Below are 26,471 nucleotides of genomic sequence, written 5' to 3'. Positions count from 1 at the left end.
GAACCACCAGGGAATCAGGCCCAGTCAGCATGGGTTCATGAAAGGCAAGTCCTGCCTGACCAACCTCATCTCTTTCCATGACCAGGTGACCCGCCTGGTGGATGAGGGAAAGGCTGTTGACGTAGTCTGCCTAGACTTCAGCAAGGCCTTTGACACACTCTCCCATAGTATTCTTCTGGAGAAGCTGGCAGCCCATGGCTTGGACAGGTACACTCTGTGCTGGGTTAAAAACTGGCTGGATGGCCGGGCCCAGAGAGTGGTGGTGAATGGAGTGACATCTAGCTGGTCACCAGTGGTGTTCCCCAGGGGTTGGTGTTGGGGCCCATCCTCTTTATTATCTTTATTGATGACTTGGGATGAGGGAATTGAGTGCACCCTCACTAAGTTTGCAGATGATACCAAGCTGGGGTAAGTGTTGACCTGCCAGAGGGTAGGAAGGCCCTGCAGAGGGACCCGGACAGGATGGGCAGAGGCCAATGGGATGAGGTTCAACATGGCTCAGTGTCAGGTCCTGCACTTGGGGCACAACAACCCCATGTAGTGCTACAGGTTGGGGCAGAGTGGCTCAAAAGCTGTGCAGAGGTAAAGTATGTGGGGGTGCTGGTTGATGCTCGCCTCAACATGAGCCAGCAGTGTGCCCAGGTGGCCAGGAGGGCCAGCAACATCCTGGCTTGTATCAGGAACAGCGCAGCCAGCAGGACCAGGGAGGTGACTGTGTGGCGAACGCCCCAGGCCAGCAGGCCGGGGAGCACAGCCCGCTCTGCGCCCACAGCGGCTCCGCGGCCAGCTCTGCTTTGGGGCCTGGGGCCTGCTCCGGGCCGCGGGCACTCCAAGGCCGGTCCCGGCGATGGCTGGTGGCCGGGCCGGGCCGCTCCAGCCACCGGCGGGCATCGGGTCTGGGGCTCGCCGCTGCCCCGGGGGCACGCAGAGCCCCCCCCGGGGCCGGTTCCCCGGCGCACACGAGCCGGTGCGGCCCCGCCCCGCGCACACACACGGCGGCGCCGCCTCTGCTTAAAGCGGGCCCGCGGCCGGCACCGCCTCCTCTTCCGGCGGCCGCCGTGCCCGGCAGCATGTCGGACAAGCTGCCCTACAAAGTGGGTGAGTGCGCGCCGCGGGCTCGGCACCGCCACGCTCCGGGAGGCTCCGGGGCCCCGCCGGCCCGGGGCTGCGGCTGGCTGCGGCCGCCGGGGGAAGATGGCAGCTGCCGGGGGGCGCGGGCAGGGAGCGCTCGGCGGAATCGGAGCCTGGGAAGCCCCCGGGAGCTGCGGGAGGGGGCTGCGCGGCCAAAGGGCAGCGAGGAGGAGCGGGGGAGCCCTCGGGCGGGCTGAGCGGGCTTCCCGAACCGCCGGGGCTTGGTGCGGGGAAGCACGAGCGCGGTTTCCGCCTGTGCTCGTGCTGCTCGCCTGCCCGGGGCCCCCGCAGCCCTGCGCCAGCTTTGCCTCCCCTCCAGGAGCCCTTCACCGGGCGCTGTGAAGGGGAGAGTGCCCTTAAATCTGGGGCCTATCTGACTCACCCCCCAACGATTTTAGTGGGTAGGTTTGTAATCTTGAACCTTCATGTAAATGACAACAACGATAACTAATGCAAACAAACAAAAAAAACCCACTCATTTTTCTAAAGAGTTTTGTGGTCTTTGAAGATTAAATTAAGACCGAAAACATTAGTCCATAAGGTTCTAGTTCATAAAAACAACTTGCCTTGGAGGAAAGAATGTGAGAGCTACAAACCTAAAATACTCCAGGAGATTCCTTTAGCACCCCCTGGTAAGACTGCTGAGCTTTTAAGATGGGTGAGATTAAAGAAAGTCCCTGCCCACCCCTGTCATCATCATTTCAATGCCCATCCATTTCCTAGGCTTTTTCAGACCTGGTTGCTGTAATGGCCAGGCCCTGGAGTTTCAGTGGGCCCTGGGCTTCATCCTGGAATAAAATGCAATTAGCTCGTCAGTATGAACCTGGGCACTCTGGCTTGGTGTTCCTGAATGTTCTCTAGGGCCCATTTTTGCTAGGTAGCTGAATGAAATATAGCTGACCATGTTTGTAATGAAACAGTAAGCTCCTGAAATCTCTGGAAGAGATTTAAAAAAAAAAAGTGTCAGGGCCTTTTGGCACTGAATGATGCTGCGGGATAGAGCACCTAGGTGTTAGCCGTTTGGCCCTTGATCTTGTAGGTGAGGTTGTAGTCTGTATACTCTGTATACTGTCTGTATACCTGTATGCAGGTGCAGTATTTTCAACCCCGCGCTAGACTGTTGGAAACCTTTTGTACAGACCTGTGACTAATGATGCTTCAATAACTACCTCTGTGGAGCCAAGGTGGGAGCCCTGCAGCTTTGTCCTTAATGGGGGGAGCTGGGTGGGGCTCAGCCCCTGGAGCCCTTGGCAGGGAGCACAATACTCTGTGTCTGTTCTTACATGCAGAAGCTGTTACTGTACAGGCAGCCCCTACACGTGTGCAAATCTTAATACTGTGAAAGTAAATCTCTGGAAAGTGACAGACCCTTGGACAGTATCTGCAGGAATGGGTGCTTAAAGATGGAGTGTAATGAATGAATGGGCCCCAGGACTCCTGAGCAATAGATCGCAGTTGGTTAATGCGCCTGTACAGGAGCTTTGCTATTTTAGGACTGTTTGATCTAAACTTATTTGAAAGCTTGTGTACCATAGTGCAAAAGCAGGGAGTAACTGCGATAGGGCCTGTTTTTCCCTCAGCTCTATCTCCATGCTGTTGCTTGGTGTTCAGTTCAGCTGTTGCAGCTGTTTCCTACCCATAAGTGTGTGAAGGGATACCAAGGCCTCAGCTATTTCAGCTCTGACACCTGTCCTTCTCTTGCAGCTGACATCAGCCTTGCAGACTGGGGTCGCAAGGCCATTGAGATTGCAGAGAATGAGATGCCAGGGCTGATGAAGATGCGGGAGATGTATGCTGCATCAAAGCCGCTGAAAGGTGCACGTATCGCCGGTTGCCTTCATATGACCGTGCAGACGGCAGTTCTCATAGAGACCCTTATAAAGCTGGGAGCTGAGGTAAAGTGTCTGAGTTTCTCCATCAGTATGCTCTTAGGTAACACTCTGCCTGGGGCACTGCTTCAATTTATATATCTACTGTAGGGGATCCTCGCAAATTTCTGTCCTTTTTGGGAAGAGACTGTGCTGCAGTCTAAAGAAGGGTGGATTATCTCTTCTTTCATTAAGCAAAAACCCCTGGGGTGTGATGTGTATCTTCCCTCTGGACAGGCGGCATCTTCACAAGTGTCTGTTTTGGGCTGGGTCACTGGCTTCAGCAGCTCCCTCAGCGGTGTGCACAGCACCCTGAGGAGTGGTGCCAAAAGCTGCTCCCATGTGGTTGTGTTGTGTTCAGGCATGCAGTGCTGTTGCTGGTATCCTGGTAATGCTGAATCTCCAGTGACTGCCTCCAGCGCAGATTAGCCTGCGTTATGAATGACCCTGTGCCCTCAAAGTCAGCAAAAACTAATGAAGCTGTCTGAGAGCTCCTGATAGCCCTTGAGCTGTGCAGAAAACACCGGAGAGGCAGCATGGTTCAGTGATGGAGGGTGGAGACTCTACTGACTTGAAATTCACTGCGTGACTGAACCAGTTACCCCGGTCTGTATTAAAGACTCAGATACCTATAGGCCCTTTGCTGCATCATGCCCTGTGCCTGTCTTGCAGAATGGAGTCCAAAATTGGCACAATCCAGATAGCTTGTGAGCTGATCAGGGAACTGGCTGGAGCTTGATGATGAATTATGTAAAGCACAGGATGTGATCTGAAATTCCTTCTTCCTGAATTTTAGCTGCCTGCACCCTGGCTGCCCAGAGATGCCCTGTATGGGATCCCTTCCTGGGAGTACATGCCTGGAAATGGTTACAGGAAACGAGCGTCGTCATGCTGACCAAAAAGCACTGGTAGAAGGGGAAGTTCTCTATAACAGCTAAGGCATTTCCTCAAAAAGTCGGAGGGATAGATCTAGATAGAGTGCCAGGACTACACGTGCTGTTGTGTGTGGAGGTTGTCTTCTGTCTGGTCAGAGTTGTTGCAAATAGTGCAGCCCTGAAGGAGAGCTTTGAGTTACAGTCCTGGTTACAGTTTATTTCAACTCCTATGAAACTATGAAACTTTTGTCCCTTTTCAGGATTTAAAAGCAAGTGGTAGCAGCTGAACTTTATGAAGCTCCTTGCTGCTCCTGTTTGTTGCTGTATCCCAGTATGGCTGGCCTAGGCAGCAGCAGTGTGCATGCTTAAATATTGCTAAACTGCTTTAGTCTGAGTGCAGCTCAAAATCAGTGTCATATGGCACTCATCCAAGTCATTCAGAGAGGTACCTACAAAGATTTGGTTCCTCTAAGCGTAAATTAGGGTTGTGCCTCTAAGATGTGTGCTGTTATATTAGCTTGGTGCTTGATTGTGTTAATTGTGAGCTCCTTTCTTGTCTTGATGCCTGCATGTAAGTTTAGACTTCGCCTTGAATTTGGTTTCAGCCCTGGTTTATCTGTTCTACTGGAGTTTCAGTGCTTGGGAGGAGGGAAGAGAGAAACTACAATGAAACTATATCCTACACAGTGAGGATGTAGCTGCAGTGTAGTGATCTTGGTATCCCTTTTTGTGGTTAGGCTTACAAAGAGTAAATACTTTGTGCCTTCAGTGTACATAAGTTTTAATATTATGTAATAGCAATACATGCTCTTCATAACCAGTGTGATGTAAATATTAGGCTCTGAGCCCATCAAGTACTCCAGTAATTCTTGGGTCTATGCCATTACCACAAACTGGCATTACAGATCTGAGGATGCAGAGTTGAAAAGTGGCTTGTATCAAGTGCTCCAAGTGTAAATGGTATATAGGTATTCAGTATGCTTTGAATTTCATGACACCTTCTGATGTCATCTATGCTGATATGGAGGGAGATCAGAAAAACACAGGTGAGGAGGTATAGTGCTTAACTTTGAATTCAGCTTTTCTGTGCTCTTTCTGGATCAGTTTTCCCTAGATGAGAGCGTTGTTGCCAACACTTAAGTGTTGGTTTTATAGGCTCAGATGGAAGAAAACAGGGTATGCTACTGCAACCCTTAGTTTGAAGTGTCGATTCTTGATGCAATGGGATGAATATCTGAAATCAGGTTGAAGGATTGTACCTGATTTTCCTCTCTCCTTAAAGTCCGCTGTAAATAAGCATGCAGATATCTACCTGCTGGTCAGCCCGGTAGGGAGCAGAGCAAGAGCTCCAATGTGTGTCTGTCAGGTCACACTGGGGACCTGGGAGCCACCACTGGGGAGCTGCAGTAGGTGTGCAGGTTCTTTTCAATGCAACTCAGCAACATGCTGTTGCTCTTCTAGGTGCCTGAGCTTAGTTAAGAAATCTGTGGAAAATGCTTAGCTCACTGGGAAAGCTTCCATGACTGCGGCACAGAGTGGGAGTCGGGTGAGCATAATCTCAGAGAATGCCTGCTGATGGACTGTGGTGTTTCAGCTGTGTTTCTGACTTTCCTGAGTGCCAGCAGGTGTGCTGCTGTGCAGCTATCCCTTGCTGGACACTTGCTATGAGGCTGTTCTGAAAATTTGAACTTATTGACCCAGACTTTCTAAACCCACCATACTGTGCACTTGCTGAAGATCTATAGCTAAATGTGTGCTTTGGCTGTCTGGCACAAGTGCTCATAAGTAGATGTCTGAATATGTGGCACAGCTAAAGCTCCATTATGTTATCCACCCAAGTATCGTTATTCTCCCTGTCCTAGTCAAATACTTAGTTTTCATCTCAACTTTTGCAGAGCTACTTAGGCAGGAATTTGTACTAATATGCTTTTCTGCTTTTGTTCTCTTCTGTGTCTGGATATAGAGTTCCTGATATCTCAGAACTTTGTTCAGCAAATAAAACTTGAGTTGTTTTCCAGGTACAATGGTCAAGCTGCAACATTTTCTCTACTCAGGACCATGCTGCAGCTGCTATTGCAAAAGCTGGTATCCCTGGTAAGTTTTCATGTCCTAATTTGGCTCTGATGAATTGGGGTATACAGTCTGTTCTAGCTAAATCGAACTGTGTACAGATCAAGCTTCTCTGAATAAGCTTCAGGATAGAAACAGCCCATCAAAGCCAGTGATTATTACAGAATGGGACATTTGATTCTAGCTGAATTGCATCAGACAGTCTAGCACTCCTGACAATGGCTGATGTGGTAGACTGCAAAAGAGCTGGGCTGTCTGTTAACCAGCTTTAAGCCTGGTCAGTAAGATGATTAAATGGGCTGGACAATAGACACTGGTGTGTAGGTGTGATCGACAGGTGTTTGGTGGTTTCCAGCAAGCTTGGTTCTAACAGGGGTTGGGGAAGGGATATTTACTGCCATGTGCCCTATTACAGTAGCAAGGTCAATATTCAAGATATTTTAAGGCTAAAGCCAGGCCAGTTGTACTGCAGCCTAATATCCCTGCAGCGTTCTATCAAAATGCTGTTTTATTACTGTCATCTTCCAGTTGTTAGCAATTCCTTGCAGATCAGTATAAATACATTAAGCTGTTTGCCACGTAGTTAACATGCTGAAGGACATCCAGTCCTCATGGCTACTGGGAGTACATGGTCTGAGCCTGGGTGTTGGCAGAGGCTAAATCTGTTTTCTGGCAGCCTGGTTCTCTGCTTTGGGAGGTGTCCTTCATTACTGTTATAATTAGCTGTTGCCACAAGTCTTTCCTCAGCTGTGGTCCATTTTCAGGCAACAGAAGAAAGCAATTCTTTCATTAGCTTCTGTGGCATTACTAGCTGCAGGCATCAGCTCCTGCTTGTTGCTGGTGTGTGATGTCAAAGGATGAGTGAAGACTTTCCAGATATGATGTTAAGATATTGCCTCCCTCACTGCTTTCAACACTCAAAACTTCAGCTGAAGAGCAGTTTTATAGGTGGAGTGTTTGTTTAAGCTTTTGACCTATGCCCTTGGTATTCTTGCTTGGTGGAACTTGCTCTTTTTTGTTAATATTACACTTCACATGCTGAATTTATGAGACCTTGGAGGAATGCCGAACCTTTGTGTACAATGAGAGATACTAATGCACATTTCTGCAGAAGGATCAGTTGTAGGATTGGCTCCGTGTAGCTCAGAGCTGAAGTTTTCAGTATAAACAGTGGAAAACATGGCAATTTAGCAGGTGTCCAATGTTGGGGTATATAAATCATATGCCTAATAAGTTTGAGTAGCTTGTTATCACTGGGGCTTGAGTATAACATGAAGCAGGTACAAATGCCTGAAAGGCAAAGGTACTGCTAGATATAACATGTTAGTTGTTGAAACCTGGTGGTAGATGTACTGATCTAGAAATACACCTTTATAAGAATGACGGAATCACGGCAGCTTGGATTTTAGCACTGTGCTAGAGACTAGAATTTAAACTCAAATTTGCTGGAGAGTTTGTGGTCTTTGTTCTGGTGCTTTGTTCATGCTAAAGTCTGGTGCCTCTTTTCTGCTGTGCTATAGAATGCTGTAGTTGTGTTTTTATTTATCATAGAATTGTTAAGGTTGGAAAAGACCTTCAAGGTCATCGGGTCCAACCATCGCCTTGCTACCAATGTCACCCACTAAGCCATGTCCCTAAGCACCACGTCCAACCTTCCCTTGAACACCCCCAGGGGCAGTGACTCCACCACCTCCCTGTGCAACCTGTCCCAATGCCTGACTGCTCTTTCTGAGAAGAAACGTCTCCTCATTTCCGACCTGAACCTCCCCTGACACAACTTGAAGCCATTCCCTCTAGTCCTATCACTAGTTACCTGTGAGAAGAGGCCGACCCCCAGCTCCCCACACCTTCCTTTCAGGTAGTTGCAGGGGGCAATAAGGTCTCCCCTGAGCCTCCTCTTCTCCAGACCAGACAACCCCAGTTCCCTCAGCCGCTCCTCACAGGACTTGTGTCCCAGGCCCTTCTCTGGACACGCTCCAGGGCCTCGATGTCCTTCTTGTAGTGAGGGGCCCAAAACTGAACACAGCACTCGAGGTGCGGCCTCACCAGAGCAGAGCACAGGGGGATGATCACCTCCCTGCTCCTGTTGGCTACACTATTCCTGACACAAGTCAGGGTGCTGTTGGCTTTCCTGGCCACCTGCGCACATTGCCGGCTCATGTGAGCATCAGTCAGCACCCCCAAATCATTTTCCTCTGAACTGGTTTTGAGCCACTCTGCCCCAAGCCTGTAGCACTACATGGGGTTGTTGTGGCCAAAGTGCAGGACCTGGCATCAATATATCCACTGGCTATTTTGAATTCCTGGTAACATAGTGAATGAAGGGAGAAACTGGGGGCATTGTGGGTACGAGTCTGCTTTAGTTTGCTTTGTTTTTTCCCTCTTAATGCAGAAGAACGAGGAGAACAGTGCAGTCTGTTTTTATAAAGTTTGTGGCCTGGAACAGAAGGCAAAGTGATTTTACTTCTCCATTCTGAGATCTTTTTTTTCCAATGCAAATGTCTCTTCTGGCCTGCAGGCATGGATAATAATGTCTGTTGGCTCTGCTACTGAGTGCTGCTGATGAAATCTTTATTTACCTGCTTTATTACACACTGAGTAAGAAACTGTCTAATTGTGTGTTTGTTCCTTTGTAGTTTTTGCTTGGAAAGGGGAGACCGATGAGGAGTATTTGTGGTGCATTGAACAGACTCTTTATTTCAAGGATGGGCAGCCCCTCAACATGATTTTGGATGATGGTGGAGATCTTACCAACCTCGTTCATGCTAAATACCCACAGCTCTTGAAAGGTAACTTGCAGTTTTTGTCAGGCACTGTTCTGTTTGGGAGGCCATTTAAGCATTTTTTCTGTGGGAATTCCCTGCCTGTGTAAAAGGGGTGGAGGGATGATGCAAATGCATGTGCCAGCAGGCTATGGATGTGTCCATGAAAATTGCGTACAGTCAAAAAACAGAATCTCTTACCTGCAGGAACTGTTGTTTCCATCTCTGCTTTGTAGTACTTATACTACATTAATGTATCCTTCTGGCCATCATTCACTGTATCCATTACCTGAGTGACCAGTGCTGCTGCTGACTGGTCAAAAGCTTCCTGGAAATGGGCTGTGTTTTAGAATTGCTTAATGTCAGCTAGCAATTAATACATATTTTTTGTCATTAATGTTCTTCTGTTCCCTATCCTCTTAGTGCATCTCTAGATGAACTTGTGATGAACTTGTGACAACATGTAGTTTTTTCCTGGTAAGGGAGCAGTTTTCTACAGTGTATAAACTACAAGGTATTAACTCATCCAATTTATGTCAGCAAAGATGATGGCAGAGTCAGGTTTGGGACTCTTGTTGATTTATTACCTTTGGTATAAGATAGTAAAACTGAAAACATCAGTGTAGTGTGGCTAGCATGTTTTGTAAAATGATGTATCTGAAGGGAATTTAACATGACTTTTAGTAGCAGGCTCATCTGTGCTGGGCAAGTATGACAGCTTCTTTGCTCTGCCAGTGTCCATCATATGTGCTGCTGCAAACCACAGAGGCCTATTATTGCCAAAGGATATGTTTTGACCTAGAATGTGTGGAGATAATTGGATGGGCATACGAAGCAGAAACTAAGCTGACACCTTTGGGTTTGCTGCTGTTCATTCTTGGTCCTTGGAGGTGGGGTTGCTGTAAAGTTTGCTGGATCAACTTTATTGAGCCTTGTGCTGCCTGAACAGGGAAAAATCAGGAGTCAGGACACAGGGCTGTGTGAAGGAAGGAGGCTGGGTCTACTTGCCATCTGTGCCCTTGTGTAGGTAGGGGCACAAGGAAGAGAGGAAACTGCATCTGTGAGACAGGCCTTGCTTTCTCCTTGACCCTGAACCTCATGTTAGTAATTCTCCAGCAGCGAACATCTTGGTGTTTTTTGAACTAATGCAAGATTTTCACTGGTGTTTGCTCAGCCGTCCTGGGATCCCTTCTGTTCCATCAAAGGTCTCTTTTGCTTTCTAGGTTGCCTCTGCCTGAAATTCATGACAATTTGCTTTTCTGCTGTTTAATGCCAAAGAATACCACAACCAGTCACGTCTCTCTGGCATTGTGACAGGCCCAAAATGCATTTTCATACTCTGATTCTGTTTAGCAGGGTTGTTCTCCTGCCACATACCTGCAACAAACACCTCAATTTGTGTCTCTCTTCCTAAGGGTGTTTACACTGAGCTCCTTTCACACCACCAGCCTTTCTGATATCTGCCCCTTTGTGCCTTCACTTGTCTTGTGTTCCTGTTGTGCAAGGGACCAGTGTGATACGTTGCAGCAGGGCAGCAGCTGTCTTCTCTCTCAGCAACCATCTGTGGTCTGCCATTCATAAAACATCCCTACTGTCTGGGGTTGCTTCCCAACTCCAGAGTGGCTCTTCAGCTGGGTTTTTAAAGGGTCTAGACAGAATGTCATACCTGTCAGTGTTTCCCTCGCTAAAATGCGTGTAGTATCTGCACTGATTGTAGCTGAGAAGCCTCCTTGCAGCAGTTCAGTAAGTTAAGATTAATCTCTGTGGAAGGCAACAGGACATGGTGTGTTTTACCACCCAGTTCAATGCTCCTCAGAAGCAGCAAAACTTTGAGAATGGGACCCACTGAGTACAGAGCCTTGGTTGCATTTAAAATCTGTGCTTAGCCCTTTGTTGCAAAAATTGCTTAAAAAAAGCTGTGCAGCATCTATTTTTTTCATGCCTTGAGGATAACAGAGGCTAATAAACGCTAAAGGCTTGTTGTGATTTTTGAAGGCCATTGAAAATGGATTGACGTCACATTTCAACGGCCTCATTGGGGATGGAGGTAGAATGACAGTCACATAAGAGCATGCACAGTAGTTGGCAGGGCTGGATTGTGAGCGCAGAAGATGTTGCAGCCCCTGTTGTTCTCCCCTGGAGACATGGAGAAAGCTGAGAATTGAGCAGAACAGCTTGTGGAGCTGAGCTGTGTGCACAGCAATGATGAGCTGAGTGCATCATTTGCTATTTGAAGGCTGGACAAGTTTCCTGACTTAATTTTAGAGGGAACTGTCTGTCTTCTGTGTTTCAGCCATGTCTAATTTATACAGGAGTTAGTTCAGTCCTGGTGTGCAATGAGCAGTTGAAAATAGGGCTCTGTGATTCATTCAAGTCTACTTCAGCTAGCAGCTGTGTTGAACAGCTGCGTGGGAAAGCTTGCAGAGCATTTCCTTGCCCCTATTCACAGCTGCAATTAGAGGGCAGAATGGCCTTTGTACTACTTTCTTGTTCCACTAAGATAAATGCTCTTAAAACCAAGATAGGTAAAGGTAGGAGGGGGTAAAACTTCAGAACCAAAGAAGAAGGTCATCTGAACTTGTGCAGAGGTCATCTTTGGCATCTCTGCAAGAGGCTGCTGTTCAGAAAAGACTGAGAAGATGGGATGACCTGTGATCTGTTAGAGCTCATATTTCAGGTAGGAAATACGGGAGAACAAAGCAGGCCTGAATGTTCAGCAAGGCTTCTTTATTTTACTTCAACTTTTTCCTTGCTGTAGACCCTTCTCTGTTCTGAAGTCACTCAGGCATTAAAACTAAGTGTCTCATTTGGCAGAGTTTGAGGGCAGCTTAGACCAGCTGTATGTGTCTCCTGGGGACAGCAGGCAGGTGGCCTTTAGGGAAGGGAAGCTGCTGAGATGCTTAACATGAGGTTCACTTAGCACAGTTTTAAAGGCAGTCTGCTAAGCTTCTCTTTAGGAGATAGGCCAGAAGAAAGGGCAGGTTTGAACTCGAGGTTTCTGCCATCAACTCCCAAAGATTTCCTTCAGAAGGGGGAGATTATCCTTGATCTAGTCAGTTGCACTGGGAAATTGTTACTTTGGGGAAAATGCTGCTTTAGAGAGACTTGCTATAGATGCTGTATGTCACTGTGCACCAGACAACATTCTTCAGGTTGTCCTGTCCCCTCCCTGCCCTCATTGTGCTAAAACCTGAACTTATTCTCTCTGCAGATAACCAAGTGAAATGTGGTAATCGATGGCTGTCTGAGGTCTGTGATGGTATACCAGTTGGGACAACTGACCTAATGGAGCTATAGTTCCTTCTAGAGGTGCTGGTCTCCCATTTCTCTTTGTGACAGCACCATTATTAATAACTGGTGGCTGGGAAGTGACAGGGAGGCCTGGAGGCTGTCTTTTAGACTCTATCAAGACGTGTTGCTCTGTAAAAATCCCAGTTTGAAAACAGCTTTGAATCACACAGAGACCTGAACCAAAGTTGCTGGGGTTCTTGGTTTGCATGGCTCATCTGGGCTTAGGTCATATCGCAGCGGGTTTTGAGGATGATTTTGAACAGAAATCAGCATCTATGTGCTCTAAGGGAGTAAAGATGTTGGAAGATAAATCAATAAACATTTTTCCACTAACGATTTGCCACAGGAGTGACAATGGGGGATGGCATCCCCAGGGCCTGGTTTGGCAGGGGGGCGCTAGGGGGCGGCATTGGTCTGCGGCAGGTGGTCAGGGCCGGCGGGGCCCAGCTTCCCTGGGTGCTGCGTGAGGTGGCAATGGCCTGGGCTGGGGCACACAGCGAGCCACGCTTCCCGAGGGGGAGGCTGTGAAACTTTGGAGATGACTTCAAGGGATTTTGTTTGTCACTTAACTCAGCTCTGGTACTAATTTGGGGTTCTCCCTTCTTCCCTTGCAGCCCCATTGGCACAGGTGGCCTTGGGCTGATGGCCAGAGGGGAGACCAGCCTCTCCAGGGGCTCTCGTTTCATCTAGGCAGATGAAACCAGAGGGTTGTTGCCGAGCACCTACATCCTGTTCCACAGGAGCCCATTCACATAGCCTGTGGGGGAGCTGTGCCTTGAGCAAGCAGGGCCCTGAAACATGCGCTTGAGCTGGAGCCAAAGGCAGTGGTTCCTGCCCTCGGCACTGGGTGGGTGCCCTTGCAGAGCACATAAGGCCGCGGTCATTCTTGCAGCCACGAGAAACCTCCCTGGAGCCTGCAGGCCCCTCGTGTGTGCTGCTGGGCTTGGCCAGGCCTGGATGCTTTGATCCCCAAAATTAATAGGCTGCATAAACACTTCTGGATTTTGCTTGGGATTGTTGGTGGTTCACACTCACCCTTCCAGGTGTCCACCTGGATCTCTTTCAAGGGATATGGCTCATGTTGGTGGTTTCAGCCTGATTTAACAGTTCCTCTATTTTCACCTAATACCTAATGTTCCCCTAATTTCTTACAGTTACAGAATAATTAACTTATAGTATGCTTCCAGACCTTAAAGAACATAGCTACCATATTCTCTACTACTGATATTCCGCTAGGCTGCATAGGTTTGTTTCAGATTTGTTCTGATTGTCACAAATTGAGTAGCTTTTTGTGTGGATAGGCTTTGTAAGTAATTGGGGGCTTGCCCAATGTAGCATACAGAGAATTTACATGCAATGAGATATTCCTGTTACAGTAGGGAGGAGAAATATCTGGAATTAGTACCATATGTGGTTATGCCAGTTCAGGACAAAACTCAAGGCTGACAAAAGGTCTGAAGAGTCAGGGCCCTTAAAGCAGGGAGCACACTTACAGCTTTGGCTTTTGGATAATTTGGTAATTTGGAGCAAACTGACTGAATGACAGCTCCTGTCATATCAAGATCTTGTTCTGTTGTATGATGTTTGTGTTTCTAGACAGTCCTTTGTCTCTGGCCTCCACCTTCTGGACTATTTTCAAACAAGGATATATTTGAAACAGTGCTTTTTTGACTGTGGTAGTAATACCTATGAAACTGAATTTTCCTGTAGCTAGTGTCTAGATCTGGGGTGTTTAATCAGAGCTGGAGTTGATTACCAACAGGAGGACTGGGAATGGTGAACTGAGAAATTGAATTTTTCTTGTTCCAAGTGCTTTAGATTTAAATGCGGTTATCTACGTATCACCTCCTTTGAAGCCATCTTGCAAGACTGGGCTAGGCTTTAGAAACATCACTGAAGTGAACATCTTGCTCTTTGCAGAAGAATTCTTTGCTCAGATTGTGGGAAAATAGAACTGTCTCTTTCTTGACTCTCTGATCTAGAATCGATCCCTTCTATTTTTCAAAAAAATATTTTGTCTTGCTGTTTTAAGTCCCATGGGGAAGAAACTTGTTTGAAGCTTCATACTGCTATTGGAGGATCCAAATGAGGGTTCTGACCTCTTCCCTGCTTCCTGCAAAGGATTTTATAACCTAGGCCTGTGAAAATTGCTTCTGTCACTTGAATGTATTGGTTTGCAGTGGCATTAACTCCAACTAAGATGAATCATTTTACTCTCCCCATAGGAATTAGAGGTATTTCAGAGGAGACAACCACTGGAGTTCACAACTTGTACAAGATGAAGGCCAATGGGACCCTGAAGGTTCCAGCTATCAATGTTAACGACTCTGTCACCAAGGTAATGCAGTTAGAACACTTCTACTATGTTGTAATGGCTGGTTTGGTGCTGGGATGTTGTAATTCCCCTACAAGTATTCTTTCTCTTGCTGACTTACATCTGCTTAATGTGGTACTGAGCAGATTTTCAGCATATATCCTTTTCTAGCATATAGAGCCTGTGTTGCCTCTAATCACAGAATCCATTCGATTGGAAGGAACCTTAAAGGCCATCTAATTCCAACCCCCCCCGTCATAGGCAGGGACACTTTCTGCCAGACCAGGTTGCTCAAAGCCCCATCCAGCCTGGCCTTGAGCACTTCCAGGGATGGGGCATACACAGCTTCTCTGGGCAACCTGTACCTGTGCCTCACCACACTCAAATGTGACATTCCATTGTAAATATCCCATTTTTAGAACATCCAGGGCTTGTTTGTTTGCAAGGACATGCATTCTTTTTTTTTGCATTTCAATAATATGAAAACAACCCTGGAAATTATGCCTCTGTTGGGCTACAGTTAGGTTCTGTGTCAAGGAACTTGTCAACACCGAGTTAAAGTCCACAGGTAGGCGGCAGGTAACAGCTGGAAAAGAAAGTGAATGACCTAGATGAGCTTGTGACTGGTAAAGGTTGGTTTGTCTGACGTATTTCTGCAAGCAACAGTTCCTAAGGATGGAGCAGGAGGCATATATCCCTTGCTTAGCTGTATTTCTGCTTTCTAAGATAAATGCTGGTCCATTGAGGGTTATGTAGGAATGGTATTTAGAGGGTGCTGATGCTTTGGGATGCACGTGAATTATAGTGGGATTTTCAGGTGCGCATGAGGTTTGTGTCCAGATGTCTTTAAATCCAGTCAGTAAATCTCTTCTGAGTTAGCATGCTCTATTCAGTTCCAGGCAGTTCTTTTGTTCTGAAACTACTCCCATTTCTTCCTCAGAGCAAGTTTGATAACCTTTATGGTTGCCGTGAGTCCCTCATTGATGGTATCAAACGTGCTACAGATGTTATGATTGCTGGAAAAGTAGCAGTGGTGGCAGGTTATGGTGATGTGGGCAAAGGCTGTGCTCAGGCCTTGAGGAGCTTTGGAGCAAGAGTCATCATCACTGAGATTGATCCCATCAACGCGCTGCAGGCAGCCATGGAAGGTGAGAACTGAAGATGTAGAAATTACTACTGGTTCTGTCTGTGTTAATGTAGAGCAATAAATGATACCCGGTCAAGGAAGTTTCAGTAGATTTCAGCCCTGTCTATATTGTAGATGTAGATGTGACTCCCCCTTTAATTTAAGGACATGAGGAACTTTTTGTACCTTACGAAGGAGTTCATTAGTATAGGCCTTGAAGATGCATTTGTAGTCCAAGATAAAAAGACCATTGTGGGGTAAGCCCTTAATTTCATAATGCTCTGTCTAGTTTTGAATAACTTGATTATCTTCAACTTGGGCAACTACCTCCACTGTGGGTTAAGACTTTGCTAGAATATTTCCATACTAAAACACCAGATCTTATCTTCATTAGATGTTTTTGTAGACCAGTGCTATGCTTTCTGCCTTTCCAACATGAGGCTGTGCTCTAGCTATTCTGTGGGTGTTTAATGTAGCTGTTCTCAGTACCAGTTTATCCCATTTCCATTCATAACGGATTAGAACCAGCAGGTATGTGGGTGCATTTCCTTGGCAAGCATGAGCCCCTGAATCCAATCTGAGAGCTGTGGCAGACACTACACCGATGGACACAGGATGCTGAATGTATAGATCTACATACTGGAAATACTGAGAGAGAGATTTTTGTGCTACCTTGGTATTTAGTAAGAGAAGTACACCCGCTATCATGCACCCTCCGTAGGCCAGGCACAGACTTCTTTTATTCATAGTTCTTTATACTTTTCTGCTGATAACATTGTAGCCCATTTTTGAACAACATTTGGTGGTTGGGCAGGGGGATAATCTTTCTTCTTTTTTCAGGTTATGAAGTTACTACTATGGAGGAGGCCTGTAAAGAAGGAAATATCTTTGTTACCACCACTGGATGCACTGACATTGTTCAGGGCAGGTATGATCTAGCCACTTGCTTTAGTGAAAACATCCTGGTACAGTTAGACAGTCATAACTTGCCAGCAATATGGTCTTAACATTAATTTAATGAGAGGTTGGGACTTCAATCTTTCAGTTCTGTTGGATGTTGACAAGTTGCACTTGTCTTACAGCACCTAATGCTGGAGAAACAAAAGGCATAGATGGAAAGATAGACTTTGGAAAATGAAAGGGCAGGTCTGAGTTTTCTGTTAGATAAATGTGAACAAAAGGGGAGGTAGGTAAAGATCAAAAGTGATTCCATCTGTTAGTGTGCACAACAGACTTGAAACTAATGTGTTCTCAGTAAAATACCCTGCTGGTTTTTATCACTTCTCAGATCTCAATTTACAGTCCCTACAGTCTTCACAAACCCATTCCTGTCTTTGCCATTAGGTTTCTGTGTGTTGTAGTGCAAGGTCAGATTAAATGGGAGGAGATAAAGCCATTAGTCTTCAGAGATGTGAAACTGCTGGTAACTTTAAAGTCATGGAGAAAGATTTATTCTGTGTAGGAAAGAACAGAATAACTACAGGTATTTTTGGAATTGACCAATTAAAAAAAAATGTTTTACTTTCCATACTGGGACAATACTTTCTTTCCAATAACCTCTTACATTCTAGGGAAGGGCCCTTTTTTAGGGGCTTGAAGTTTTTTTTCCAGCAGATTTCACATCTAAAAGATTACGAGACCCACGTATCTCATGTTTGTGAGAATCAACTACAGTGATCCAGGGACTCTTCACTTCTTGAGTAAAGCTATGGACCAGAGCATCTTCTGATTTTGGAGAAACACTTTTTTATTAACTTTTAATGGAACACTTTTTTTGCAGACACTTCGAGCAGATGAAGGATGATGCCATAGTGTGTAATATTGGTCATTTTGATGTGGAAGTTGATGCAAAGTGGCTGAATGAAAATGCAGTAGAGGTGGTGAATGTTAAACCTCAGGTGAGACAGACCTTGCAGAAGATACCCCATTGCAAGTCAGCGTCTGCTTCCAGAAAGGGGGACACTTCCTTTCAGTTGCTTCTCTTTGCATTTCTAGCTTTTATTTTTGGAAGCAGTGTTGTTCTGGGCTGATCAGAATGTGAATTCTAATCTGCTCTTGCCTGTATAACTTGGGACAAGTTGCGCGTATTATTTTTGCATTGGTATTAAAGCAACTGATTCCAGCCATTGTCTTGGAGTAAAGCATGGTCTCTGGCAAGAGGCGCCTGGTATGGATGCATTTTTGTTCACGTGTTCTTACTACCAGGACAAACAGGAGTCTATGCCTTAATGTTGGTCATGTAGACAATTGCATCAAGTTTGTTCCTTATTGGAGGTCATCATTGATGTGTGGGGTATTGAGAGAGGTATAGAAATGTGCTTTTTTGATAGCCACCAGCTGAAAACAAAGCCATAACTCAGTTTTCATCACCTAGCTTGTTTTTTAATACAGAACAGAAACAAGCTAGATGACGAATACAAAACAGACCATTAAGAGAATGTATAAAATTTATTAGGAACAGAGCTTATGAATTGCCTAGTGGCTGATCTGAATTTCCTCAAAGGAAGCTGTTTATTGATGTAGCTGCCCTGCACCAGAACAGTCTAAGCCCTGATGCCAGGGTGCTGATATTAGAATAAATCTCAAGGGAATGTCTTCTGGGGATTCTGTCAAGGTTTGAAAAAATCACACCTCTTGCTTTTCAAAGCATTTTTTGTTTGGAAATTGAAGCCTCAGGAAAGCCTATGTGGAGCTCTGCCAAATTCAGACTTCTCTTCCAGGCTCAGTGGCTTCGTTTTAGAAACCTGTGGAGACCAGAAGTCTGAGCGTGGGTAGAAAAGGCAGGATATTTTATCCTTCCTCAGCTTTCATTCTCAGTATGTATTTACTTCAAATTGTGGTAGTAGACACACAGGGAAGTAGGCATCTAAAAAAAATTTCAGCTTTTCAGCTGTGTCCTGGAATAGAGAAACAAAACTAAATTATATCAAAATTATTTTGTAACAACAATGTTGAGGGAGAACATCACAAGGCAAACCAGGTTCTGTCCAAATTGGCATACCTTTTGAAAAGGAAATTGTTGCTGATAGCAGGATTCTGGGACAGGTTTTTAACTTTTTTAACCACATCCAAGTGTATGTCTTAAATCTCAATCTGCTCTTCCAATTTTCATAACTTCCCTGTGGCTTATTGGGCACCCACATCAAACTCTTAATAAGCAGCTGCAAGTCTTTTCAGTATCATATTTGCTGTTGGGATACTAAACATGGGCTGAACTAGGTATGAAGTTATACTCTCAAGTTCTTACTATATTCAGGTCTGTTCTTGCCCATGGCCTTGGTGTAGAGCTGGCTTACTCTAGGTTTTGTCCTAAAGGAGCTTGTAGCAGGCTGCTTGCTTTCAGGTAGCTCAGGTTTTAAAACTGGAGCTGTTCGTAAGCATTGTGAAAGGCTGAAATGGATGTTAATGTGATAATGTACAAACTACCCGTGCAGGCCCATTCAGTGTGGCTCTTTGAATCCACACGAAAATCTGAGTGTCAGTTTGGAGGAAGCAGTAGTTCATTTCCTTTATATATTCCATATAGAAGGAGCTAGTCCTGTTACAAATGTATTGGGTACACTGAGCAATGAGATGCAGTGTAGTTCAAGGAACGAAAAACATTAAAAGCATCTGGTTAAAGACAAATGTTTTATTTTTAAAAGGCTGGCGTTATGGTCAAGGTAGTCCATATGGTTTAATGCCGAAGATATACCTCCTACCCTGAATATCTCTGTTCTGTAAACCATCGCTGTTGCAAGCAAGAGTTTCAGAATGACCCAAAGGAGGCACCTGCTCACACAGAGGCCACTGCCTGGGATGCTGTAGGGACATGAACATCTACATTTAAAAGTAGCTAAAGTAATTACCTGAAGTTAGTTGTGTTCTTCCTTACCCATCTACTGCTTACTGCTGGAGACAGGCTGTACTTACGGGTTTAGAAACAAACTTTAAGGAAGGTGGCAACTTCATTCTCTCACCACCTGCGTGGGAATTCATCTGCATGCGTTAGGACCTTTTTCAGAGCAACAGTGCTGAGTCACTGTAAGAAATCGATAGAATCGCTCCTATGCTGGAGACTGGGAAGGAAATTACTGGTCTGCCAGTTAAGCCATTGCTGGCTTCTCAGTTTTGCTCAAATTCATTAAAGGGGCACTTTGGTCATCTTGTCCCTAGTCGTCTTCAGAGCTTCAAGCAGAGGTCAGTCCTGTGTTAAAGGTGTGCTTATCCTTAGAATTGCATTTTTTTTCCACATCAGGTGAGGGGACCCGTATGTTTTTATAATACCAACTCTCTGCATATGTGAATTTTTAATAAGACCTAGCAACTTTTTTCTATGTCCTGTAGCAAGGAGGGGAATATAGTACAAGACCAAAAATCTCTATCCATGATCAAAACCCTCCTATGAAGACATCTGTCTCTTGTTCTTGAGAATTAATACCAGAGCTGAGTACATGGTTGCTAGACATCAGCTGGAGGTAAAGGGTGATTATGGAAGCATCCAACCTTGTAGTTTTCAGTAACGTGTGGTCCCCGTTTACTAGTTGTGAGCTGGCGTAAGAAACCTTTAACACTTGGGATAGGAAAATGTCTTAATGTGCCATTATAAGACTCATCTGTTGCCTTCAAAGTACAACTGAGGAGGAAATAGGCTTATTCTTAAAAAGCTGGCAGGTTGTTCTGAATATGTGCTTGCACTGGGTGCAGTACCCCTCAACTGCATTGTGGTATTACGCTGATATGTAGCACAAACGTTGCTCTTGAGGGGAAGGAAAGCTCAAGGAACGATGAGCTTTTGCTTTGAAAATAAGTCATTTATGTATATATTATGGTATGGAGGGAAGTGCAAAGCAGCCAGAAAGTCCAGAGTAAGCTAAATGCAGACGGGAAAGGCGTTTAACTATGGAGGTGAACTTAGCACTTGGATGACCTGAGTTGTACTTCTCTAGCAGCTTCTTGACCTTATAAGTGAGCTGGTGTATCTGCCCATGGGTGAGACTTGTTTTCACAGTACTGACTTAGACCTCTGCTGGTACAACCACTATTCTGCATTTCCTTCTGTACAAAAACTTTAATTTGCATTTTTCTGCATTACCCTGTGCATTGAATCAGTCATGTCAGCAGATTGCCAAAGGTATGTGATACCACATACAAGCCAGCAGCTGTATAGGTGTGTGTTGGGTTGATATCTGGATGCAACATCTTGACGCGCAAACCACCAGATTCAAACCTCAAAACTTAATTGTAACCATTTAATCTGTAAACAGCATTTACTGTCAGCAATGCTGTAGTTCTCGTGTTTTTTTAGCATGCTGCTTTTGCTGCTTTCTTTGTTTCATTATTCCTTCCCACAGTCTTCTGGTGGTACGTTGTATTTTTTATGGGTGAACTGAGTGCTGCCTCTTGCAGTCCCCACTGGAGAATCAACATCCATAAAAAAATACAACTGCTCAGTCAAAAAAAAACCAAACTTACTAACTCTACCTTGCTGTATTGCTCTTGGGCAGGAGAAATTAAGAATTTTATTTAGGGCTTCTCTTTGCGATAGTCACTGTCTATGTACATGCTAAAACCAGTAATCTGGTTTTAGGTTGTCCCCAGCACAGCCTGGAAATCAGTTTGAACAAAGGTCTGTGCTTTTTTCTGAGAGCAAAGTGGGGAGGTTGTACTAGAAATCTAGGATAGCCATTTATTATACGAGCTCTTCACAGCTACAGGTTCAATGTGACTTGCTCTCTTGATAAGTGGGAAGATCCTCTTGCATCATGTCTTTGGACCTGTCTTGCTCTCAGATGGGCCTGGCCTCATCACAGGAGATGAGCTGTCAAACCACAAAGGGCTTCAAGGAGCAGTCTCTCCTAGAATCTGGTGCCAAAGAGTTTGTAGATACCTACAGCAGCCTGTACCTAGGAAACGAACTGTGCATGTCTCAATTGTCAATCGATTGCCTTACTGAAGTGGGAAGATTTACTGGGGAGTAATTTCAGCAGGTTGAGCAAACTGGCTCTTACCCTGGTGTTAGATGCAAATCCTCTGAACTGTTGGATGCAGAGGTGTACCCTCTCCAGGCTCTCCATACTGTTGTATAATTGTGTACATGAATTACATGTTACTGCTGGCAGCATGTTCCCTACCACAGATACTTGAGATGATATGCGTGTGAAAGAATCAGAAAAAATGGGATAACTGGTTAGGCATGAAACGGATGCCAAGATTCATGTTGTGTGAAGCCCAGGGTAGTTACAGGCTTTGTTGAATGCTGGCTGGGAATTGTGAGGGGTGTCTCAATTTTAATAAAAGTCCACGTTCCAAGCCCATTGCTAAATTGTTGATGTGGGAAGGTAGCCCACCAAGTTTTGCATGGGTTAAAATGCTGTCTGTGCCTTTGCCTCTAACAACTGCTTTTGCTTTTTCCCACCCAGGTGGATCGCTATACATTGAGGAATGGCCGTCACATTATACTGCTAGCAGAAGGCAGACTGGTCAACTTGGGCTGTGCCATGGGTCACCCTAGCTTTGTTATGAGCAACTCCTTCACCAACCAAGTGCTGGCACAGATTGAGCTGTGGACGAATAGTGACAAATACTCTGTTGGAGTCCATTTTCTGCCAAAGAAGGTGAGGTAGAATAGTAGAAAGATACAAGCTCATAAGGAAGCCAACTTCAGATGTGATAATAGAGATTTTTGTTTGTGCTTGAGTTCATTTTCCTACTGAATGTTACAAAGAGCTTCTGTCTCTTAGTAAGTGCTCACCTTTGGTCACACTGAGCCTGTTGAGTCTGAAGTGGGCTGCTTTTTGTGCCTAGGAGGTTGTGAAGAACAGATGAAGCCTTGTGCTGCCTCAGGATAGTCAGGAAGCTCTTCCCAGCTAACATGTTCCTTCTGCTGAGTGTCAGCATTCACAGCAAGCTGTCACATGCCTATCCAACAGCAAAGTCTAGTGGGGCAGGGTTAAAGCTGGAGTGAAATTAGAAGTCTCTTTACTGTGGTTGAGAGCAAGCCTGGGTCCTATTTGCACCTGAGCAGAGCTTACCACAATCTGATCCTAATAGTTTCACAAAATATTCATGGCACAAATTCCCGTGTGTTTCCCTTTAAACTTATCTGTGGGTTCTTTGTTCTTGGAGAAATCTGGGTCATGTCATAACTTGCAAATTCCTTTGTAAGACTAATCTGGTTTTAATTTTCCAAAACAAGCCTGAGAATTTGAGATGGTCATTGAAAAGATACTACAGTTAAATCCCACTGCCTTTGAAATGCAGCTGGGTGTGAGACTAAATGTGAAAACACTTTTCATCTGGGAAGTGTAAATTGTGTGTTCGGGCTTATTTATGAAGTGTTTGCTCAGGTTCTTAAGCTTCCAAAAATGTCCGTTAATGATCCAAGTGTACCAGAAATATGAGTTGGTCAGCAAGCTCTCACACACATAATCATCTTCAGAGGAAAAGTTTTGTTGACAATTCCCTCAAAAAGAGATATTAGCAACATTGCACTGAAATGTGCCTTCGTATTCTTCCTGAATAACAGTTTTTAGTAATCATACTTGAACTGAAAAGGAGAAGTAACACCCAGATCAGTTGCTTACAAATAGAGTTGCATGTTTGTGCAGCATATAGCAATGATGTGTTCAGGTTCATGTACTATGACAAAATGATCATCTTTGCCAACTGTGCTCTGCAGATAATTTGAATGAGTAAGGCTGTCTTCTTGTCAGAACCAACAAAAGACGGGTAGAAGCGTTTTCTTTGATAATTTTTTTGGCTAGTATCTTTCCTTGTTCTGTGTAGTAACTTTGAGATCCAAATGTAAATCTAAGAACTGCTAAATAATGTTGCGTTTTCTTTGACTGCAAACTATTGCTTTGATTAGCTATTAGGAACATGCGTGTATTTCTGCAATGTATTTTCCTGGAAATCTAGGCAAGCTGTTGCATCCATATTCTTGGTGCCAAACCTGCCCTCTTTTATGCTCAGCTTCCTGATTTTAAGTGTGCAGTAGGTAAGAATATCAGCCTATCTTTAAATCTTGAAGTCCACAAGCTGAAGCAGCTGTGAAACAGCTTCTCTCTGCTGCAGTCTGAGAACCTACCTGATCTGGGAAATGTCAGCAACTCAGTAACAGCTCCTTTTTCAAGTAGGTGTAATCTGCCATAACAGTGCTGGCAGTGCACCTGTCAGATCTCGTTATGTCACTTCAGTTCAACCAGATATGTATTTGATTTTTAACCCTCCTGTTTTTCTAACCGGCAGGGTCTACAAAGCTTAAATACTTGTTTCCCATTCTAAATACAGTCCTTCCAGTTAGGAATATCAAGAAAGAAAGAAAACCTGACTCTTATGTAGCGTTCTGCAACTTTCGCGGTTAACTTCCACATTCTTTAAATATTTCATTTATTGTTTTTGTTTGTCTTGTACATCTTCGGCTATGCTGGTTTTCAGTAGGTTTTAACAGCTCCATGTTACTACGAACAAGTTGAGCTGCACTGAATTACTCTGTTCAAATGTAGCTTTTTGTCATATTACCTGATTATTGAAGTGGGATTACTTTACAGTAGTGGTTTGTTAGCACACTCTTGTTTAGGATGTGCTTGTTCACACAAGCTAAAGATCTGTCCCTTGATTGTTGATGTTATTGACAAAATGTATTGCGACTTTTCACATCCATTTGATTAGCATGGAGGTAATATTATCAGTCTTTTCTCTGCTGCTGGAATTTAGATTTATCTTGTGTTTGTGTTTCTTTAGCAATGATTACTTGTACATTGCAGGAGTTAAGAATGATGTTAAGACTTGTCCTTCTATCATATGTAACTCAGCAGCACTGATTCATCCCTCCTTAATGCTGCTCTGTCTCTTTGAATATCTTTTATGGATCTTCCTTCCCATTTAACATAGTAGCAAGCTTTCTATGTTACTGTTTGTATTCTGACTCTTCCCTTGTGGTACTTAACTATCTTCCAACTTTCTGCTCACGTTTTTCAATTGCATGGCTGTCTAACACCTCTGGCATAAAGAAAAGCTCAAAGTTGGGTATAAAATATGATATACTTGCCCACTTTGGCTTTATTGTTCATGAAGACCATGACAATAGATAATAGTGTTATTGCTGAATTAATGATTCTTGAATGAATATTCTTAACACACATACCCCAAAGATGGTATATCTAGAAAGGAAATGCATTCTCTTTTGCCAGTATTAGAATGTTTCTAAAATATTAAGATGATAGTCTAGAATGTACAGGTGTATTTATAGTGGAAACATGACTGGGGCTTTTCCATTCTACTGAACTGGACATTCTTATCTTTTGAATAGTTTTACCTCAGTTCTTTACCTGTTGGTGGATATGAATGTGTAAGTGGGATTGAAATGGGCTTTAATACATAGTTGTCTGTCTCACTTATGCTTTTGAGGGAGTCAAATAAAGCTTGGAGCTTTTACATATGAAAATGGTTCTGTGCTCAAGATTAGACGCCTCTGCACTCAAGCAGTTGAATGTTAGCAGGAAGAGAGCTCAGTGACTGTTCATCTATGTCAGTCTGTTAAATCTTCCTTGGGACTGCTATTGGTTTCAGGCATTCATTCCTCATTGTTGGCCATGATTTCCTGAACTGAAGCTAATGTTCTTTTCTTGATGCTTTTTTTCCAGCTGGATGAAGCTGTGGCGGCTGCTCATCTGGATAAACTGTGCGTGAAGCTGACAAAGCTGAGTGAGAAGCAGGCCAAATACCTAGGCTTGTCAAAGGATGGGCCATTCAAGCCAGACCACTACAGATACTGAGCAGGTGGCAGTACCCAAAGACCAAAGTTCAGGGATACAACCTTCCAAAGCTCTGGTGTGTGCTGGGATTCTAAGAACAAGCCCTTCACCATCCTCCTCTCAGTGCTGCAGAACTCATCCCCCTACCCAGGGAGCTTCAGGGTTTGTTTTCTTAGTGAAAGAGGATCACTATGACTCTTGGAATTAGAATTGGTTACTTTGCTAATGTCACAGTGAAAAGGATCCTATGCTCCTTTTATTGGCTTCTAATCTCCCAATAAGAGGAGCAGGACAAAAGAGAATGCTAGATGAAAATGCCTACTCTTCTCAAACATGAGGCCAGCTGCCTATTTGAATAGACTAATCAATAAGATGGGGAACAGTTTCTACAGAGATGCTTTCTGCCACGCCCTGTTCAAACTAGATAAATCCTGTTATGAGGCTAGCTGTGTCAGGCTTCTCTCCACAAAGGTGCCATAGCTGAAATGTACATTTGTGAAACCGGGGGAGGTAGGGAGGACTATTTCTGTAGGTTGCTTGGTCTCCCTCCTATAGTATCAACATAATCATCTACTCAAGTTAGAACAGGAGTTATTTTCTGACTTAACCTATTCCATTGATTTTGGTCAGATCTAAGACCCTTATATCCTGCTTCCATAGCAACTCTGGAAGGGGTGAAGCAAGGGTGACTTGCTTTAGCAGCCTTCTAGTGTGTCGTGAATGGCTGAGAAACCACTGAGGGGATGGTTAGGTTTAGGGATCTTGTTTGATCGTACGAAAACACCAGGAGCACACTTCTACCCAAAACTTGATTTTCTGATTTATGTCTGCTGTATCTTTTGTCACTGAATCAAAGTGCTTTTATTAAAAATGTGACTGTGGCCTGACTTGTTTTGTCAAGATGCTTTGGGTTTTGCCATGGATTTATTTAGTTCTGTGTTTTAAGCCAATGAAACAATTTTATTTATCCATTTGTGGTTTCACAGGGCAATAGCCAGTGTTGTGGCTAACCTGCATCATATACTTGAGATGAGAGACATTCCTGAATTTAAGTGTATTTGAAAAGCTGGATGAAGGGCGGGGAATGGGTTGGAATGAGGGGGTATGGAATCATGCGACACCTCTACTCACAGTTTGCTCTCCGTATGTCATGAAAGTTCTCTTGCCACTGTCTGCTTCAGTTAATGTTATACAGCAGACCACCTGTTTCTGGATATAAAACCGTGAAATATTTGGTAGGATATTTCATGGTTTTATATCCAGAAACAGGTTTGAAGGTTTAAAAATATTTTTAAAA

General features: G+C 44.5%; 1 protein-coding gene across 1 annotated transcript; it reads left to right on the top strand.

The window, feature by feature from the left end:
* Positions 1–947: 947 nt before the first annotated feature.
* Positions 948–26,061, top strand: AHCY (adenosylhomocysteinase). The gene is made up of 10 exons (XM_040575742.1): positions 948–1,098; positions 2,836–3,026; positions 5,893–5,968; positions 8,581–8,733; positions 14,223–14,335; positions 15,252–15,459; positions 16,278–16,365; positions 17,218–17,335; positions 21,839–22,033; positions 25,064–26,061. The coding sequence occupies exons 1-10, from the start codon at positions 1,071–1,073 to the stop codon at positions 25,193–25,195; spliced, it is 1,302 nt and encodes a 433-aa protein (XP_040431676.1). The 5' UTR covers positions 948–1,070; the 3' UTR covers positions 25,196–26,061.
* The last annotated feature ends 410 nt before the right edge of the window (positions 26,062–26,471 follow it).

Source organism: Cygnus olor, chromosome 16 (genome assembly GCF_009769625.2).
Source record: "Cygnus olor isolate bCygOlo1 chromosome 16, bCygOlo1.pri.v2, whole genome shotgun sequence".
Lineage (NCBI taxonomy): Eukaryota > Metazoa > Chordata > Aves > Anseriformes > Anatidae > Cygnus > Cygnus olor.
Note: the sequence above shows the minus strand (reverse complement) of the source record. Positions and strands in the feature narration are given on the sequence as shown.

What these genes read in the sequence shown, in the direction of transcription:
- AHCY (XM_040575742.1), top strand. Translation starts at nt 1,071, where the DNA reads ATGTCGGACAAGCTGCCCTACAAAGTGG. An exon ending in TGCAAAAGCTGGTATCCCTG is followed by an intron (nt 5,969 to 8,580) that starts GTAAGTTTTCAT and finishes GTTCCTTTGTAG; the next exon opens with TTTTTGCTTGGAAAGGGGAG. An exon ending in TCCATTTTCTGCCAAAGAAG is followed by an intron (nt 22,034 to 25,063) that starts GTGAGGTAGAAT and finishes CTTTTTTTCCAG; the next exon opens with CTGGATGAAGCTGTGGCGGC.